At 41.5% G+C, this 18,487-nt stretch overlaps 1 protein-coding gene across 2 annotated transcripts in view; it reads left to right on the top strand.

The window, feature by feature from the left end:
- The window catches only part of LOC124622660, a 55,889-nt gene that overhangs the window by 29,284 nt on the left and 8,118 nt on the right, over positions 1–18,487 (top strand). For both annotated transcript variants that reach the window (XM_047148454.1, XM_047148452.1), the window contains one exon: positions 5,617–5,697. In XM_047148454.1, the coding sequence (XP_047004410.1) occupies positions 5,617–5,697 (81 nt within the window). The remainder of the gene's footprint in view (positions 1–5,616; positions 5,698–18,487) is intronic.

Below are 18,487 nucleotides of genomic sequence, written 5' to 3' on the forward strand. Positions count from 1 at the left end.
CTAGAGAATGTGCGGCCACGGAGAGTGTCTTTCATTGTTGTAAAAAGCCAAAAGTCACTAGGAGCCAGGTCAGGTGAGTAGGGAGCATGAGGAATCACTTCAAAGTTGTTATCACGAAGAAACTGTTGCGTAACGTTACCTCGATGTGCGGGTGCGTTGTCTTGGTGAAACAGCCCACACGCAGCCTTTCCTGGACGATTTTGTTGCAGTGCAGGAAGGAATTTGTTCTTCAAAACATTTTCGTAGGATGCACCTGTCACCGTAGTGCCCTTTGCAAAGCAGTGGGTGGACACCATCATTTTTTCAGCACTGGCTGTTAGCCAAAATTTTTTTGGTGGTGGTGAATCTATGTGTTTCCATTGAGCTGACTGGCGCTTTGTTTCTGGATTGAAAAATGGCATCCACGTCTCATCCATTGTCACAACCGAGGAAAAGAAAGTCCCATTCATGCTGTCGTTGCGCGTCAACATTGCTTGGCTAGATGCCAGACGGGCAGCCATGTGGTCGTCCGTCAGCATTTGTGGCACCCACCTGGATGACACTTTTCGCATTTTCAGGTCGTCTTGCAGGATTGTGTGCACAGAACCCACAGAAATGCCGACTCTGGAGGCGATCTGTTCAACAGTCATTCGGCGATCCCCCAAAACAATCCTCTCAACTTTTTCGATCACGTCGTCAGACCGGCTTGTGCGAGCCCGAGGTTGTTTCGGTTTCTTGTCACACGATGTTCTGCCTTCATTAAACTGTCGCACCCATGAACGCACTTTCGACACATCCATAACTCCATCATCACATGTCTCCTTCAACTGTCGATGAATTTCAATTTGTTTCACACCACACAAATTCAGAAAACGAATGATTGCACGCTATTCAATTAAGGAAAACGTCGCCATTTTAAGTATTTAAAACAGTTCTCAGTCTCGTCGCTGGCGGTAAAATTCCATCTACCATACGGTGCTGCCATCTCTGGGACGTATTGACAATGAACGCGGCCTCATTTTAAAACAATGCGCATGTTTCTATCTCTTTCCAGTCCAGAGAAAAAAAAATCGGAAGCCTTAGAACTTGAATGCACCTCGTACCTATCATCTTGTATCCTTGGAAAATAACAATGTAATCGACACACTTAAAGACCTTTGTTTGTCCATGAACCTCAGTTCCCTTTTAAAATTTGCCTTTGCTTTGATTTACTTCTTTCGGAATCTGTAGATAAGATAAAATTTATGTAGAATTTCCTTGAAGTTAAAGGTAACTATCTTTCTCCGTCTTTTATCACCAGTAACTTCAATATTTCGGTTTTTGTTCCACTTCAACTGTCAAAAATTTTCTTCTAAATCTACACATATTATAAGTATTTCTATGCCTTTCCTCAGTCTATGGTAAGCATTGCTTTGTGTCTTCTCTCCTTTTTTTAAAGCCCAAAATGTTTGTAACCCACGCCGGCTTGTGCAAGATACTTCCATTCCTCTGTAAATAATTCGTTTTAGCATCGGGCTACAATCACATATCCAACTGATGGTTCAGTATTAATTCCAACTGTCGGCTGCTGCATTTTTGTAACTGGGACAGTTAAATGGTGCTCGAAGACCAATGGTGTTTCCTCTATCTTGAATCTCCGATGGAACTGTTTTGTAATTACGTCTAAGTAATCGTAAGTAGTTCTTAGATAATTTCATCTATTCAATGTGTTTTTTTCTTTAAGTGAACTAAATTAAATATCTTCCATGTCTTGCATTTGGTTCTATAGGATCTCCTCCATTTTTTTATTTGACCTTTTGCTGCCTTTACAATTTCATATCTCGCAGCTAATCATTCCTGTCCTGTTATACTCTTTTCGTATATTGCCTAATGCTCTCTTTGATAACTTAGCAACCTCTGGTTTTTTAATTTACAATGATCCAGTATTCTTAATTTCCCACCATTGTGCAAATTTCTCAATTTTAATTTGCTATTCGTAAAGAATAAAATGCGAGCAGAGATATACGTTTCTGTAAAAGTTTTGCAGTTTCGAATTTTCAGTTGCAGCATAGTGTAATCAATCAGAAACCTTCCAGATCATCCAGATGTATACTACAATTGTAGAGGAGTCTTCATCCGAGACAACATGCTGAGCCTTCTTCACAAGAAATTCAGAATCGAATCACAAATGTCGACACCTTGCACTGAGTCATGCTACTCGGAAGAACGCTGAGTCTCAGAAACCAGCGTAGGACGTGGCAACTCAATAGCAATGGGAATTGACAGTATTCACTTCAAACTTGTCTTCTAATTAAGGAATCACACCACCAATTCTAACCTGTTTGCAGCCCCGAACCTCAGAGATATACTGATTTTTGAGGATTTAGGTTTCCCTGACGTTACATATATGATCAATTTATTTACTTATTATGGACAGGAAGTGTGAGTTATGTCTTTCTAATGAAGTTGGGTGGAAGTGTCATATCTTGACTCGATAATCTACTTTAGTTACTGAAATTTGGGTCATGCTATTAGGTAGTACACAACTTTTTGCGTGATGGCGTCAATTCTGGGAAACTGGCCGTCTTAGCGGTGACTTCTGCCCGCTTTGCTTGCTAGGCACCGATTGTGTAGGGGGAAAACCTTACTTGCATGAAGTCCTCATAAAAGTGACCCAGAAGTAACAAATAAAGAAAGAGAAGAGAAAGAAAATAAAAAGAAGGAAACACGGAAAGCAGCCGAACACAAGAAACGCAGCAAAAAGAGGAGTTTGAATTGAAGGACACCCATCCCTAGAAGAGCTCTTCTTGACAACCATGAACAGTGAGAGTGCATGTAATGCGGAAAAAAAATTTCAGATTCAAGGACAGTCGAAGAGTGTATTTAGCGCTAATTTCTCTTCCTCTGGATCCCCGAATACTGTACGAGAGCTGAGGAGCACAATTTGGGTATTATTTGTTAAAAATGTAAGTGACTTAATTTGAAACAAGGTTTGAGATAAAAAAATATTTTGTTTTAAGATAAAACTATTTCTGCCTCTAGTGTTTTGGTTTAAAATTAGGCGGTCATTCTGCCCGCTCATGTCCGGAAAAATGACCATTTTGGCACTTTGTGAAAAGTAAATTGTTTAAAGTATTTAATTTAATCCTCAGGTAATTAAATTATTCCGTATTTCACTCCAATAGTTGCAGATTATAATCATCCATTTCTATCTGAAGTGTTGGCAGAAGAGCCAACACTGTGTTGCTAGAGGAAGCCGAAATGCACGCGTTTAATTACACGCTGACTGGCGTGAGGTCTGGAACAGTTAAGGGAATTAATAGTAGCAAATAAAGTACGTAGTTGATGTAGTACTTAACCTTAATCCACACTTGGTGAACATCTCTCGTTACTGTACAAGCTTCACAATATTAATTATCAAATGCTATGGCGCCTTGCTAGGTCGTAGCAAATGACGTAGCTGAAGGCTATGTTAACTATCGTCTCGGCAAATGAGAGCGTATTTGTCAGTGATCCATCTCTGGCTAAGTCGGCTGTACAACTGGGGCGAATGCTAGAACGTCTCTCTAGACCTGCCGTGTGGTGGCGCTCGGTCTGCAATCACTGACAGTGGCGACACGGGTCCGGCGTATACTACCGGACCGCGGCCGATTTAAAGGCTACCACCTAGCAAGTATGGTGTCTGGCGGTGACACCACACTATCCATTTCCGTCTACTGCTACTCAGTTTGCCGGCCGCGGTGGTCTCGCGGTTCTAGGCGCGCAGTCCGGAACCGTGCGACTGCTACGGTCGCAGGTTCGAATCCTGCCTCTGGCATGGATGTGTTGGCGTCCTTAGGTTAGTTAGGTATAAGTAGTTCTAAGTTCTAGGTGACTGATAACCACAGCTGTTAAATCCCATAGCGCTCAGAGCCATTTTCCTACTCAGTTTAAAAATTAGGAATACTTAGCCGGCCGCTTTTCCTGCACACCACTACGTTGTAATCTCGCAAGTTATCTCGGAAGAATTGAGCAATAGTCTTCTTCTCGGTTTTCAGCGAATATGTTGTTTCCATTTTATGCACAATATTTCGACCATCAAATCTACAATCTCCTACAGGTGCTTCGAGTGTTTCTGCTACATGTACTCGCTCTCTGGACTACATATGTACTGTAAACTATAATTGGTCTAGCGACAATACTTGTAACAGAGTTCGATTCCCGCCGCCCTCTACGCCTTTTGATGCTCGGTTTTTCCTAAAGCTCGTACTGATACTCAGTGAAACGCAGATTCTCTCAGTGTCTTCCAACTATGGTGCACTTAATGTCAGGTGAGATTCCAATAAACTGATTTCTGGACCCATAGCGTTATTTAAATTGAAACCGTCGACCCTCTTTACTAAGGCTTGTGACATAGTTATTTCGTTAAACTCCTTAATCATGCTATTCCAGAAACTTGGTATTCGCAGCACGATTTATCATAGTGTTTCATTTAATGGTTATATTTGTGGCAGTGCTCAGCAAAATCGGACTTGCTTGATTGCTTTAGTCGGATATGTCGCTGGTATGGTTCCCGCCAGATCACCGATGTTAAGCGCTGTCGGGCAGAGCGAGCACTTGGATGCGTCACTATCCGGTCTGCCGAGCGCTGTTGGCAAGCAGGGTGTACTAAGCCCTTGTGAGGCAAACTGAGGAGCTCTTTTATTCAGAAGTAGCGTCTCCAGTCTCGTAAACTGATATACGGTGATAGAGCGGTGTGCTGACCACATGCCCCTCCATATCCGCATCCACTGACGCCTGAAGTCTGAGGATGACACGGCGGCTGGTCGGTGTCATTGAGCCTCCATGGCCTGTTCGGAAAGAGTTTAACTTTTATGTCGCTGGTATTCCCTACATCTCTCCTCGAATGTTACCATAGTCTTCCCCTCGTAAGACATGCCACATTCGCATGGAATTCGATACACACCCGACTTTCTGAGACCTAGATTCTCCTACACATTACACATTCGCGCACCTTCATGTCAGCTGAAAAGCTGGAAAGTAATCCGTGAAAATATGGCATTTCTGACTTGAGTCGGACTTCAAGAACAGTCGAGGAGGGATATAGGGAAAGTCAGCGACTCACCCGTCTAAGCAAATCAGTTGTCGCGGAGCACTACCTCGATTATAACGATGAAATGAAATACGACGAGACAAGTATATCAGTGACAACACTAAGTTTCTGGAACAGCATAATTAATGAACCTATCGAAATAAAAAAGACTTCTGGCCATCATGTCCAACAGAGTTGGAAGACGTTGAGAGAACTTGCGTCTCACGGAGCATAAGAGTGAGTTCCGAAAGAGAAAAGAACATCAATGTGCGAAGTGGACGGCGGGAGTTTAGCTTGGCTACAAATGGCAAGTATGGTTGTTCACAGTCTGGTTAGAGCCTGGGAAGCGAGTACAAATAACAAAAATAGCAGTACCCATATAACACTGTCGAAATATTCAGCATAAAGTGGTAACAACAAGTAGACGCAACATCCGGAAGCGCACTGTCAATTTATGTACGCTGTTTTCAAGTAACAGTAACAACCATCTATTACGTAGTAAAGATAATAGTTAATTATTCCATTAATTTTCCAATACGGTTAACCACATTTGCTTTACTACTAGCAGTCTTTGTCGCTCGTTCCAGGTTCAGTAAACAACACACAACCTGGAGCCGATGGTCCACCAGGAGCACCACCACCACCGAATACAACGGCCACGAACGCTAGTAAGTTGACATCGGAACAAGTTGGAGCTCATGGTGACTAACATCAAGTATCGACAGCACCAGTACCTTCCACAACTCTTGCACCACGCGCGGATTGTCTAAATTGCTGTTGGTTTAACTAAATATTTATTTGTATCAGCAACAAGCACAATACACGGGATTACCATTACAGACAAATATAAGAGAGAACTGTCAAGCTATACCATCCCAGTCCAAAATCATGATCTGCTACCTGTGTAGCGAGCAGAAGATTTCCGTCCTTGCAAGATCAAGGGCGTAGTTGGCAACTCAGAAGTTTATCCATAGTTCGCCATCCTTCACAATCATATTTCGTAGTAAAAAAGTAAAGTTATATGGCATGAATGACTGGACGACCCGAAAGAGTAGGTTCATCTACCAAATTGGGAAGGCTGTCCCTATAATTTGAGCTCGCAGGCATCTTTCCTTCGCGAAGTACAAGAGCTGCATGCGTACAAGACTGTGTCGTCTCCAGCTGATTGTGATGTGTGTGTGTGTGTGTGTGTGTGTGTGTGCGCGTATGTGTGTGTGTGTGTGTGTAGAGTCATGTTCGTGTTGGTGATTATGCTAGAAAAGAGAGGGTGAAACCGGTGTCGGCTGATTGCCTACTCTTCTCCAACAGCACCAATAGAGCCATTGAGCTTAACGTCCCCATCCGACAGACGGGTCACTACAACAGTGTCGCGTGCCCTCACTTCTTGAGACACTGGGGAGCAGTTGGGAATTTAAAACTGGACTCTGGACACTGATGAGGGTCTTATGACACGCCCCACCTGTGCCCTCTCCCCTAAAAAGAAAGGGAAAATAGTCAACAGCACACAGCATACAAATGCAGTCACCCGTCCCAGTACTGGCCACGCCCGATAGTGCTAACTCCAGACACCTGATGGGAAATGGTGTATTCGCACTGGCACATGCATTGACACAGTTAATGCTATTCACATTTAAGTATCATTTCTGTTGGTTACTCCTGGATCTTTCACGAACGAAGAAAGTTGACTGACCTCTCTACTTCCGTTGATACTCAGGTGGGAAAGTTTCCAAAGTGGACTGCAAGGTAGGGCTATTCTCGAGAGATCCACCACCGAAAACTATAATTGCCAATAAAAATCAAAAATAGTGACAGCATTAAAATATAATGGCACATTGAAAAGAGGGCAACATGAGATGTATAGCAAGACAAGTCCAATAACTTCAAAGTCAACTTGATCGAATCGAAGATAGTTGCCATTAAATTTTATAGGTTAATCAAATTACAACATTGATGTGTTAAGGTTTCTACGTATGACTGATATTACATAAAAACATCAGTAAAATAACATTAAAGTAACAGACAAAAGCATTTATGAATTTAAGAATAAACAATATTTTACAATCCAGTAAAAAATGTAAGTAAGTAAAATACAAGCTATTGAGCAGTCCAAGAAATTAACATCACTCCAATCATACCTGACGAAAATACACATCAAAATAGATTAATACCAAGGAAATACAATTTTTGTGAGTGAAGGAATATACAAAAGTAACATAGAATACACAGCTTCAAATCATCTAAATTTTATGCATACACCGCAGTGTAACCATATTTTCCTCTTTCCTCAATCCGAACAGTAATTTCCTAAATTGGTATCACCACCTGTACTTTCGACACATAGGGCGTAGTTCTGCCTGCCGATAACTAGCCAAAAGTCTACTACCGTGATCACAGGCGACCCAAAGAATCTTGCTGCATCTCTTAGAATATTTGTGGTCTATCAGTCTCATTGTCGATCTTGTTACTGGTACAGTTTCATTCTAATACTAACTGAATAGTGCCATACTTCTCAACGACATCCCATGGGTAGTAACTGTAAGATCCGACTGTCTCTTCAGTAACGTCTTCGTGTATTGTGTCTAAAATCTCTTCCTGCAATTTATCTTTGTGCACCAATGAGATTTGGCATGGCTTTACAAAGAACGGAGTGGCTGCGTGGTTTGAGGCGTCATGTCACGCACTGCGGGGGCCCACCCGCTAGAGGTTCGAGTCCTCCCTCGGACATGGGTGTGTGTATTTTGTTCTTAGCATAATATAGTTTAGGCTACTTTAAGTGGTGTGTAAGTCTAGGGACCGATGACCTAAGTAGTTTCGTCCCTTAGGAATTCACACACATTTGCACACTTCTTACAAAGAATCTCCAGTGTTCTTTTACCTTTAATTGGTACAGGCACGTGCAGAATGACATCCGTATACCTGAGAATATACATGCATGTGATCATAACAATTGTCATTAATCTTCCCTAACGTCTGTTCATTTAATGTGTTATAATTCTCTGTTAATGTCATTGCGAATGTGTCGAGTTTTCCTTCTGGTTGTTCTCAAAAACCCCAGAGCAATTAAGACTAACAGGATGCTACAATCAAAAGTTAATTGAAATGCAAGTTCATTTCTTGGACTGCAACATCCATCATACGAACTTAGCAGTTAAGTGGATCACCATATCGTACTTGTTCATGAAAGTATGGACTGATAAGGAAAAAACGATAAGTCTGTCTATGACCATCAAATCGCCACTAAACTCTTACCTCTGACACTTGAAATCGTCGCCAATCTGTTTTTCTATTTTTATTTATTTATTTGTTCATTTGATGTTTTTTGTATGTGCTGTTCAATTGTTAAAAGCACCATGTATCTTGATACTGATCAGCTTCAAATTCGGCCAGTGCCATTCTCGGTCACAGACACCGCCCCTCCTGTCCCCCCCCTCCCCTAAAGTAAAAGGGAAAGTAGTCAACAGCACACAGCATACCCATGCAGTCACCCGTCCCAGTACTGGCCACGCCCAGTAGTGCTAACTCCAGTGACCTGATGGCAAATGGTGTTTCCGCCCTGGCACAGCCATTGACACAGTTAATGCTATTCATGGTTATGTATCATTTCTGATGGTTACACACGGACCTTTCACGAACGAATAATGTTGACTGACCTCTCTCCTTGTGTTGATACCCAGGTGGGAAAGTTTCCTCAGTGGACTGCAAGGTAGAGTTATTCTCGAGAGAACCCCAACTGTTATTTTGCTGTAGCTGCTACTGCTTTCCTGACTGAAGTGGTATTGAGGAAATTATACTGGACCACATCTTCGGGTTGCTGGATTTTTTTGCTGATTAACATGGTCTTAGATAACATTCCATCAGAATTTCTAAAATCATTGGGGGAAGTGGCAACAAAACTACTATTCACGTTGGTGTGTAGAATTTATGAGTCTGGCGATATACCATCTGACTTTCGGGAAAGCATCATCCACACAATTCCGAAGGCGGCAAGAGCTGACAAGTGCGAGAATTATCGCACAATCAGCTTAACAGCTCATGCATCGAAGCTGCTTACAAGAATAATATACAGAAGAATGGAAAAGAAAATTGAGAATGCGCTAGGTGACGATCAGTTTGGCTTTAGGAAAAGTAAAGGGACGAGAGAGGCAATTCTGACATTACGGCTAATAATCGAAGCAAGGCTAAAGAAAAATCAAGACACTTTCATAGGATTTGTCGACCTGGAAAAAGCGTTCGACAATATAAAATGGTGCAAGCTATTCGAGATTCTCAAAAACGTAGGGTTAAGCTATAGGGAGAGACGGGTCATATACAATATGTACAACATCCAGAAGGGAATAATAAGAGTGGACGATCAAGAACGAAGTGCTCGTATCAAGAAGGGTGTAAGACAAGGCTGTAGCCTTTCGCCCTTACTCTTCAATCTGTACATCGAGGAAGCAATGATGGAAAAAAAGAACGGTTCAGGAGTGGAATTAAAATACAGGGTGAAAGGATATCAATGATACAATTCGCTGATGACATTGCTATCCTGAGTGAAAGTGAAGAAGAATTAAATGATCTGTTGAACGGAATGAACAGTCTAATGAGTACACACTATGGTTTGAGAGTAAATCGGAGAAAGACGAAGGTAATGAGAAGTAGTAGAAATGAGAACAGCGAGAAACTGAACATCAGGATTGATGGTCACGGAGTCAATGAAGTTAAGGAATTCTGCTACCTAGGCAGTAAACTAACCAATGACGGACGGAGCAAGGAGGACATCAAAAGCAGACTCGCTATGGCAAAAAAGGCATTTCTGGCCAAGAGAAGTCTGCTAATATCAAATACCGGCCTTAATTTGAGGAAGAAATTTTTGAGGATGTACGTCTGGAGTACATCATCGTATGGTAGTGAAACATGGACTGTGGGAAAACCGGAACAGAAGAGAATCGAAGCATTTGAGATGTGGTGCTAGAGACGAATGTTGAAAATTAGGTGGACTGATAAGGTAAGGAATGAGGAGATTCTACGCAGAATCGGAGAGGAAAGGAATAAGTAGAAAACACTGATAAGGAGATGGGACAGGATGATAGGACATCTGCTAAGACATGAGGGAATGACTTCCATGGTACTAGAGGGACCTGTAGAGGGCAAAAACTCTAGAGGAAGACAGAGATTGGAATACGTCAAGCAAATGACTGAGGACGTAGGTTGCAAGTGCTACTCTGAGATGAAGAGGTTAGCACAGGAAAGGAATTCGTGGCGGGCCTCATCAAACCAGTCAGTTGACTGATGACAAAAAAAAAAAAAAACCATGATCTTTATCATTGTGTTGGCAGCTACGTCTCGGTGAATATCTGGTAGCACTGTATCTGCTTGTTGGCAGAGATCTACAAGGGGTGGGCGGGGGGAGTATTTCAGAACACTTGTAATAAGCCTACATGATTCATATAGCGCCTTCTCCACATCGTCTGTGTTAATGAATTAGTAAGATGGGGCATTCATACACTGTAACATGTTGCACATGTCGTCGTTCTCTGATTTTACGCTGAGAGTCCCAAGTTATACCAGTCAATTTGCGAACATTTACAAAATGAGTAAGAGTGTGGTGTCTGTGATAACCTTATTTTATTTTACTACCAGTTTCGGTTGTGGAACATCATTATTGGCAGCTGTACTACATACAAATGTGGACTGATAAACGAAATAAGGACAAACAGGAAAAATCATTAAGTCGATCGAAATACTCACAAAAATTATCACAGATGTATCACATGTCATACATGATTTGACGTAAGTTACCACAGGAAACAAAATTGCCAATAAAAATCAAAAATAGTGACAACATTAAAATATAATGGTACATTGAAAAGAGGACAACATGAGATGTATAGCAAGACAAGTCCAATAACTTCAATGTCAACTTGATCGAATAGAAGTAAGTTGCCATTAAGTATTTCATTGGTAATCAAATTACAACATCGATATCTTAAAGGATCTATACATGACTGATGTTGCATAAAAACATCAATAAAATAACATTAAACTGATAGAAAAAAGTAATAATGAATTTAAGAATAAACAATATTTAAAAAATCCAGTCAAAAGTGTAACCAATCCATGAAATTAACGTCACTCAAATCATACCTGACGAAAATACACATTAAAATAGATTAATACAAAGGAAATACAACCTTTGTGAGTGAAGGAAAATACAGAAGTAACGTAGAATACACAGCTAAAAATCATCTAAATTTTATGCATACGCCGCAGTGTAACCATATTTTCCTCTTTGCTCAATCCGAACAGTAATTTCCGAAATTGGTATCACCACCTGTACTTTCGACACATATGGCGTAGTTCTGCCTGCCGATAACTAGCCATAAGTCTACTACCGTGAACACAGGCTACCCAAAGGATCTTGCCGCATCTCTTCGAATATTTGTGGTCTATCAGTCTCATTCTTAATCTTGTTACTGGTACAGTTTCATTCTAATACTAACTGAATAGTGCCATACTTCTCAACGACACCCCATGGGTAGTAACTGTAAGAGCCGACTGTCACTTCAGTAACGTCTTTGTGCATTGTGTGCATAATCTCTTCCTGCAATTTATCTTTGTGCGCCAATGAGATTTGGTTTTTTTTTTGGTCATCAGTCTTCTGACTGGTTTGATGCGGCCCGCCACGAATTCCTTTCCTGTGCTAACCTCTTCATCTCAGAGTAGCACTTGCAACGTTCGTCCTCAATTATTTGCTTGATGTATTCCAATCTTTGTCTTCCTCTACAGTTTTTGCCCTCTACAGCTCCCTCTAGTACCATGGAAGTCATTCCCTCATGACTTAGTAGATGTCCTATCATCCTGTCCCTTCTCCTTATCAGTGTTTTCCACATATTCATTTCCTCTCCGATTCTGCGTAGAACCTCCTCGTTCCTTATCAGTCCACCGAACTTTCAACATTCGTCTATAGCACTACATCTTAAATGCTTCGATTCTCTTCCGTTCCGGTTTTCCCACAGTCCACGTTTCACTTCCATACAATGCTGTACTCCAGACGTACATCCTCAGAAAATTCTTCCTCAAATTAAGGCCTGTATTTGATATTTTTAGACTTCTCTTGGCCAGAAATGCCTTTTTTGCCATAGCGAGTCTGCTTTTGATGTCCTCCTTGCTCCGTCCGTCATTGGTTATTTTACTGCCTAGGTAGCAGAATTCCTTAACTTCACTGACTTCGTGACCATCAATCCTGATGTTCAGTTTCTCGCTGTTCTCATTTCTACTACTTCTCATTACCTTCGCCTTTCTCCGATTTACTCTCAAGCCATACTGTGTACTCATTAGACTGTTCATTCCGTTCAGCAGATCATTTAATTCTTCTTCACTTTCACTCAGGATAGCAATGTCATCAGCGAATAGTATCATTGATATCCTTTCACCTTGTATTGTAATTCCACTTCTGAACATTTCCTTTAATACCATCATTCCTTCCGCGATGTACAGATTGAAGAGTAGGGGCGAAAGGCTACAGCCTTGTCTTACACCCTTCTTAATACGAGTACTTCGTTCTTGATCGTCCACTCTTATTATTCCCTCCTGGTTGTTGTACATATCGTATATGACCCGTCTCTCCCTATAGCTTACCCCTACTTTTTTGAGAATCTCGAACAGCTTGCACCATTTTATATTGTCGAACGCTTTTTCCGGGTCGACAAATCCTATGAAGGTGTCTTGATTTTTCTTTAGCCTTGCTTCGATTATTAGCCGTAACGTCAGAATTGCCTCTCTCGTTCCTTTACTATTCCTAAAGCCAAACTGATCGTCACCTAGCGCATTCTCAATTTTCTTTTCCATTCTTCTGTATAATATTCTTGTAAGCAGCTTCGATGCATGAGCTGTTAAGCTGATTGTGCGATAATTCTCGCACTTGTCAGCTCTTGCCGTCTTCGGAATTGTGTGGATGATGCTTTTCAGAAAGCCATATGGTATATCGCCAGACTCATATATTCTACACACCAACGTGAATAGTAGTTTTGTTGCCACTTCCCCCAATGATTTTAGAAATTCTGATGGAATGTTATCTTTCCCTTCTGCCTTATTTGACCGTAAGTCCTCCAAAGCTCTTAAATTCTAATACTGGATCCCCTATCGCTTATAAATCGAGTTCTGTTCCTTCTTCTATCACATCAGACAAATCTTCGCCCTCATAGTGGCTTTCAATGTATTCTTTCCACCTCTCTGCTCTCTCCTCTGCATTTAACAGTGGAATTCCCGTTGGACTCTTAATGTTACCACCGTTGCTTTTAATGTCACCAAAGGTTGTGTTGGCTTTCCTGTAAGCTGAATCTGTTCTTCCGACAATCATATCTTTTTCGATGTCTTCACATTTTTCCTGGAGCCATTTCGTCTTAGCTTCCCTGCACTTCTTATTTATTTCATTCCCCAGCGACTTGTATTTCTGTATTCCTGATTATCCCGGAACATGTTTGTACTTCCTCCTTTCATCAATCAACTGAAGTTTTTCTTCTGCTACCCGTGGTTTCTTCGCAGCTACCTTCTTTCTACCTATGTTTTCCTCCCCAATTTCTGTGATGGCCCTTTTTAGAGATGTCCATTCCTCTTCAACTGTACTGCCTACTGCACTATTTCTTATTGCTGTATCTATAGAGTTAGAGAACTTCAAACGTATCTCGTCATTTCTTATTACTTCCGTATCCCACTTCGTTGCGTATTGATTCTTCCTGACTAATGTCTTGAACTTCAGCCTACTCTTCGTCACTACTATATTGTGATCTGAGTCTATATCTGCTCCTGGGTACGCCTTACAATCCAGTATCTGATTTCGGAATCTCTGTCTGACCATGCTGTAATCTAATTGAAATCTTCCCGTATCTCCCGGCCTTTTCCATGTATACCTCCCCCTCTTGTGATTCATGGACAGGGTATTCGCTATTAGTAGCTGAAACTTGTTACAGAACTCAATTAGTCTTTCTCCTCTTTCATTCCTTGTCCCAAGCCCATATTCTCCTGTAACCTTTTCTTCTACTCCTTCCCCTACAACTGCATTCCAGTCGCCCTTGACTATTATATTTTCGTCCCCCTTTACATACTGCATTACCCTTTCAATATCCTCATACACTTTCTCTATCTGTTCATCTTCAGCTTGCGACGTCGGCATGTATACCTGAACTATCGTTGTCAGTGTTGCTCTGCTGTCGATTCTGATTAGTACAACCCAGTCACTGAACTGTTCAAAGTAACACACCCTGTGCCCTACATTCATATTCATAACGAATCCTACACCTGTTATACCATTTTCTGCTGCTGTTGATATTACCCGATACTCATCTGACCAGAAATCCTTGTCTTCCTTCCACTTCACTTAACTGACCCCTGCTATATCTAGATTGAGCCTTTGCATTTCCTTTTTCAGAATTTCTAGTTTTCCTACCACGTTCAATCTTCTGACATTCCACGCCCCGACTCGTAGAACGTTATCGTTTCGTTGATTATTCAATCTTTTTCTCATGGTAACCTCCCCCTTGGACGTCCCCTCCCGGAGATCCGAATGGGGGACTATTCCGGAATCTTTTGCCAATGGAGAGATCATCATGACACTTCTTCAATTACAGGCCACATATCCTGTGGATACACGTTACGTGTCTTTAATGCAGTGGTTTCCATTGCCTTCTGCATCCTCATGTCGTTGATCACTGCTGATTCTTCCCCCTTTAGGGGCAATTTCCCACCCCTAGGACCAGAGAGTGCCCTGAACCTCTATTCGCTCCTCCGCCCTCTTTGACAAGGCCGTTGGCAGAATCAGGCTGACTTCTTATGCCGGAAGTTTTCGGTCGCCAATGCTGATTATTTATCAAAATTTAGGCAGTGGTGGGGATCGAACCCAGGACCGAAGACGTATTGATAATGAATCAAAGATGCTACCCCTAGAGATTTGGTATGGCCTTACAAAGAATCTGCTGCACGGAGTGGCTGCGTGGTTTGAGGCGTCACGTCACGGACTGCACGCCCCCAGCCTCTAGACGTTCGAGTCCTCCATCGGACATGAGTATGTGTGTGTGTCTGTGTTGTTCTTAGCATAATTTAGTTTAGGCTAGATTAAGTAGTTTGGTCCCTTACGAATTCACACATATTTGAACACTTCTTACAAAGAATCTCCAGTGTTCTTTTACCTTTAATTGGTACAGATACGTGCAAAATGACATCAGTATACCTGTGAATATACGTGCACGTGATCATAACACTTTAAATCTTCCCTGACGTCAGTTCATTTAATGTGTTCTAATTCTCTGTTAATGTCATTGCGAATGTGATGAGTTTTCCTTCTGGTTGTTCTCAAAACCCCAGAGCAATTAAGACTAACAGGATGATACAGTCAATGTAATAATTGAAATAAAAGTTCATTTCTTGGACTGCAACATCCCTCTCACGAACATAGCAGCTAAGTGGAGCACCATATCGTGCTTGTTCATGAAAGTAAGGGCTGATGAGGAAACAACGTTAAGTCTGTCTATGACCATGAAATCCCCACTAAACTCTTACCTCTGACACTTGAAATCGTCGCCAATCTGTTTTTACATTTTTATTGATTTATTTATTTATTTGATGTTTTTTGTATGTGCAGCTCAATTGTTAAGAGCTCCGTGTATCTTGTTACTGGTCAGCTTCAAATCCGGCCAATGTCATTCTCGGTCACATACATCGTACATATATTTATCTAACATTGAGATTTGACTTCAAGGACAAATAACAAAGTGAACAATTCTGTTGCCTATATCTACATTGATTGATGAGCAGTGAGAACAAACTACATCGTCCTCCTGTCCCAATAGAGCCTTCTTAATCTTCTGAAAACAGACATGCAAGTTTAATTGCGTCCTTGTGCTTTCTAGAGCAGAAGTTACAAGTCAGTCAGTTATATTATTTCTACTTTCCCCATTAATCACATGGATTATTCATGGATGAGGACTTCAAACCTCAACAGTTTCTATGCCTACTAAGCTGATCATTTTGTCCTCCATTATTACGCCATTACTGTGGACACTACTGTAATCCCCATCGTCTATTTTCCATTCTTACTGTGCAGGTGCTTCAGTTTACCTGTTCAAATTATTTGAAGCATTTTGTTCGGGCTCGAAGTGCATTTGTACGAACTGTACAGGCTCCTTTAATCTGGCTCTGCAATGGAACCCAATATCTTGTAATAAGTACTGGATCGAATTAATATGGTGCATACCGTGGCCTGTGATCATAATTTCTCTCTGAATGTGGCACGGAAATTACGCCGGCCGCGGTGGTCTAGCGGTTCTAGGCGGGCAGTCCGGAACCGCGCGACTGCTACGGTCGCAGGTTCGAATCCTGCCCCGGGCATGGATGTGTGTGATGTCCTTAGGTTAGTTAGGTTTAAGTAGTTCTAAGTTCTAGGGGACTGATGACCTAAGTAGTTAAGTCCCATAGTGCTCAGAGCCATTTGAACCATTTTTGAACGGAAATTACGTTTAGCAGATTTTAATCAGTCCCTTCTGCTTGTAAGATGCGTGCAGAAAGTAATTGCGTCTCAAATATATCTTTAAAACACTGAATCAGATGTTGGTGTTGCGAGTCGGCATACAGTTCCATCATTAGCATGCTGCATTTTACGCGCCGTTGCTTATCTGTCGGCTAGTACTCATTTAAAAATGCTGAAATAAGCTCCTTATACATTCTGAGCCTGACTGCTGTTATCTGCATATTTTCTGTTGATTCCTTCCTGAGTTCTCCTCAGATGAAACATATCTTTTACCCTGCAAACCACCCCGTCAGCAGTCAGTCTTCAAAGTGTTCAGTCAAAATGTTTGGATGATAACTGTTTCGACTGTCAGGGAACAATGCGTGTTTTAGCACAGAAAGAAAGTAGCTTCCGATCTCGTCTTCCTATATTTACTGACACCCCGTACAAGCTGGTGTTCATCAAATCACTGAAGCTTGAGTGATTTGTTTCAGCATGTATACAGCAGAATCTGTCAGCTACCTTACGCTATTCTTCCTCGTACTTTCACCGTTCCTCTCCGCCTATGGTTGTTTGTTATCCTTTTTATTAATGCCTGCGTTGTTACTAAGATTTTTTTCTTTGAAGTGTTCGACCAATGCGTCACGGGCTGTGCGATAAACATCCACCGGAATTTACTTGAGTTGAAATATTACATTTATTCCTTCCTGATCTTTCAATTTAGCCGCCTAGGACCTATCTGATCAGGTGTCTATTCACAGCAATAGCTGTTCGAATTGCTCCTTGACCTTATCCAGTTCTTCTGTGGTTTCACCTTTCTATTTACTGATTGTGTCGACTTCACTTAATTCATCATCGTGTAGTCTAGACTTATTCCACTATACCTACTTTCGTTTCCCACTCACGGAGCTTTTCATCGACTTTCTAGATTGATCTGACTTTCAGCTGCTTAACCCCTTTTCTCGGTCTTTGTATTTAGTTTGGTGATGAAGTTATCGCAATTATTTGCCTGAGCCGGAAGGTTCTGTTCAACTGTTTCGCAATTTTCTACTGTGTTTTAACACTGCTGTGTATTTTCCATTGCGGAGGATGAGAAATTTTCTTCTGATTTTTCGTAATTTCCGTCTATCTTCTTATTTTTAATTTCGCTGTTTATTTTCGAACTCCATCCCAGTAAGAAAATGCAACCTCATCAGTGTAGGAGGCTTTATTATGTGAATCGTAGCGTTCTATGTAGCCAGCGGCTTCGAAAATTTCCGTCGCCTATGACATCTTACATTTTCCTCATGCGCAGAAAATGGTTCAAATAGCTCTGAGCACTATGGGACTTAACATCTGTGGTCATCAGTCCCCTAGAACTTACAACTACTTAAACCTAACTAACCTAAGGACATCACACACATCCATGCCCGAGGCAGGATTCGAACCTGCGACCGTAGCAGTCACGCGGTTCCGGACTGAGCGCCTAGAACCGCTGGACCACCGAAGCCGGCTCCTCATGCGTAGACCCAGTTTCAAACTGGACCCCCTACTGTGTATGTTACTTGTTCAACTTTTACGTCACCAGTTCAATGTAAATTATTATTCGGAATTTGCTTAGCTCATTTGCGTACTATACTACTGGATATCCATGATTAAGTCAATATCTTTCGTTTCTAAGTGACCAAATGCTTTTTCCTTTCAACTTTATTTATTGTAGCTAAACTGCGTGCATGAACGCAGCATAACTTCGACATAGTCTGATTTGAAGCCGAAGAAATACTTCTCGCCTCCCACGAAAGTCATTAGTCCCATATACGCAACGAAACAAAGTGAAACCGTTCCAAAAGCACAGTTTCGAATAAATACAAACCCAATAATTTATACTTTGAGACACAGGACAACGACTGACTACCTCCTTCTTCTTGCCGAAAGAAAAGTACAAATTAACACAGAGACAGCAACTGAGTATTATTTTCGAAACATGAAGTTAATGA

Source organism: Schistocerca americana, chromosome 7, assembly GCF_021461395.2.
Source record: "Schistocerca americana isolate TAMUIC-IGC-003095 chromosome 7, iqSchAmer2.1, whole genome shotgun sequence".
Lineage (NCBI taxonomy): Eukaryota > Metazoa > Arthropoda > Insecta > Orthoptera > Acrididae > Schistocerca > Schistocerca americana.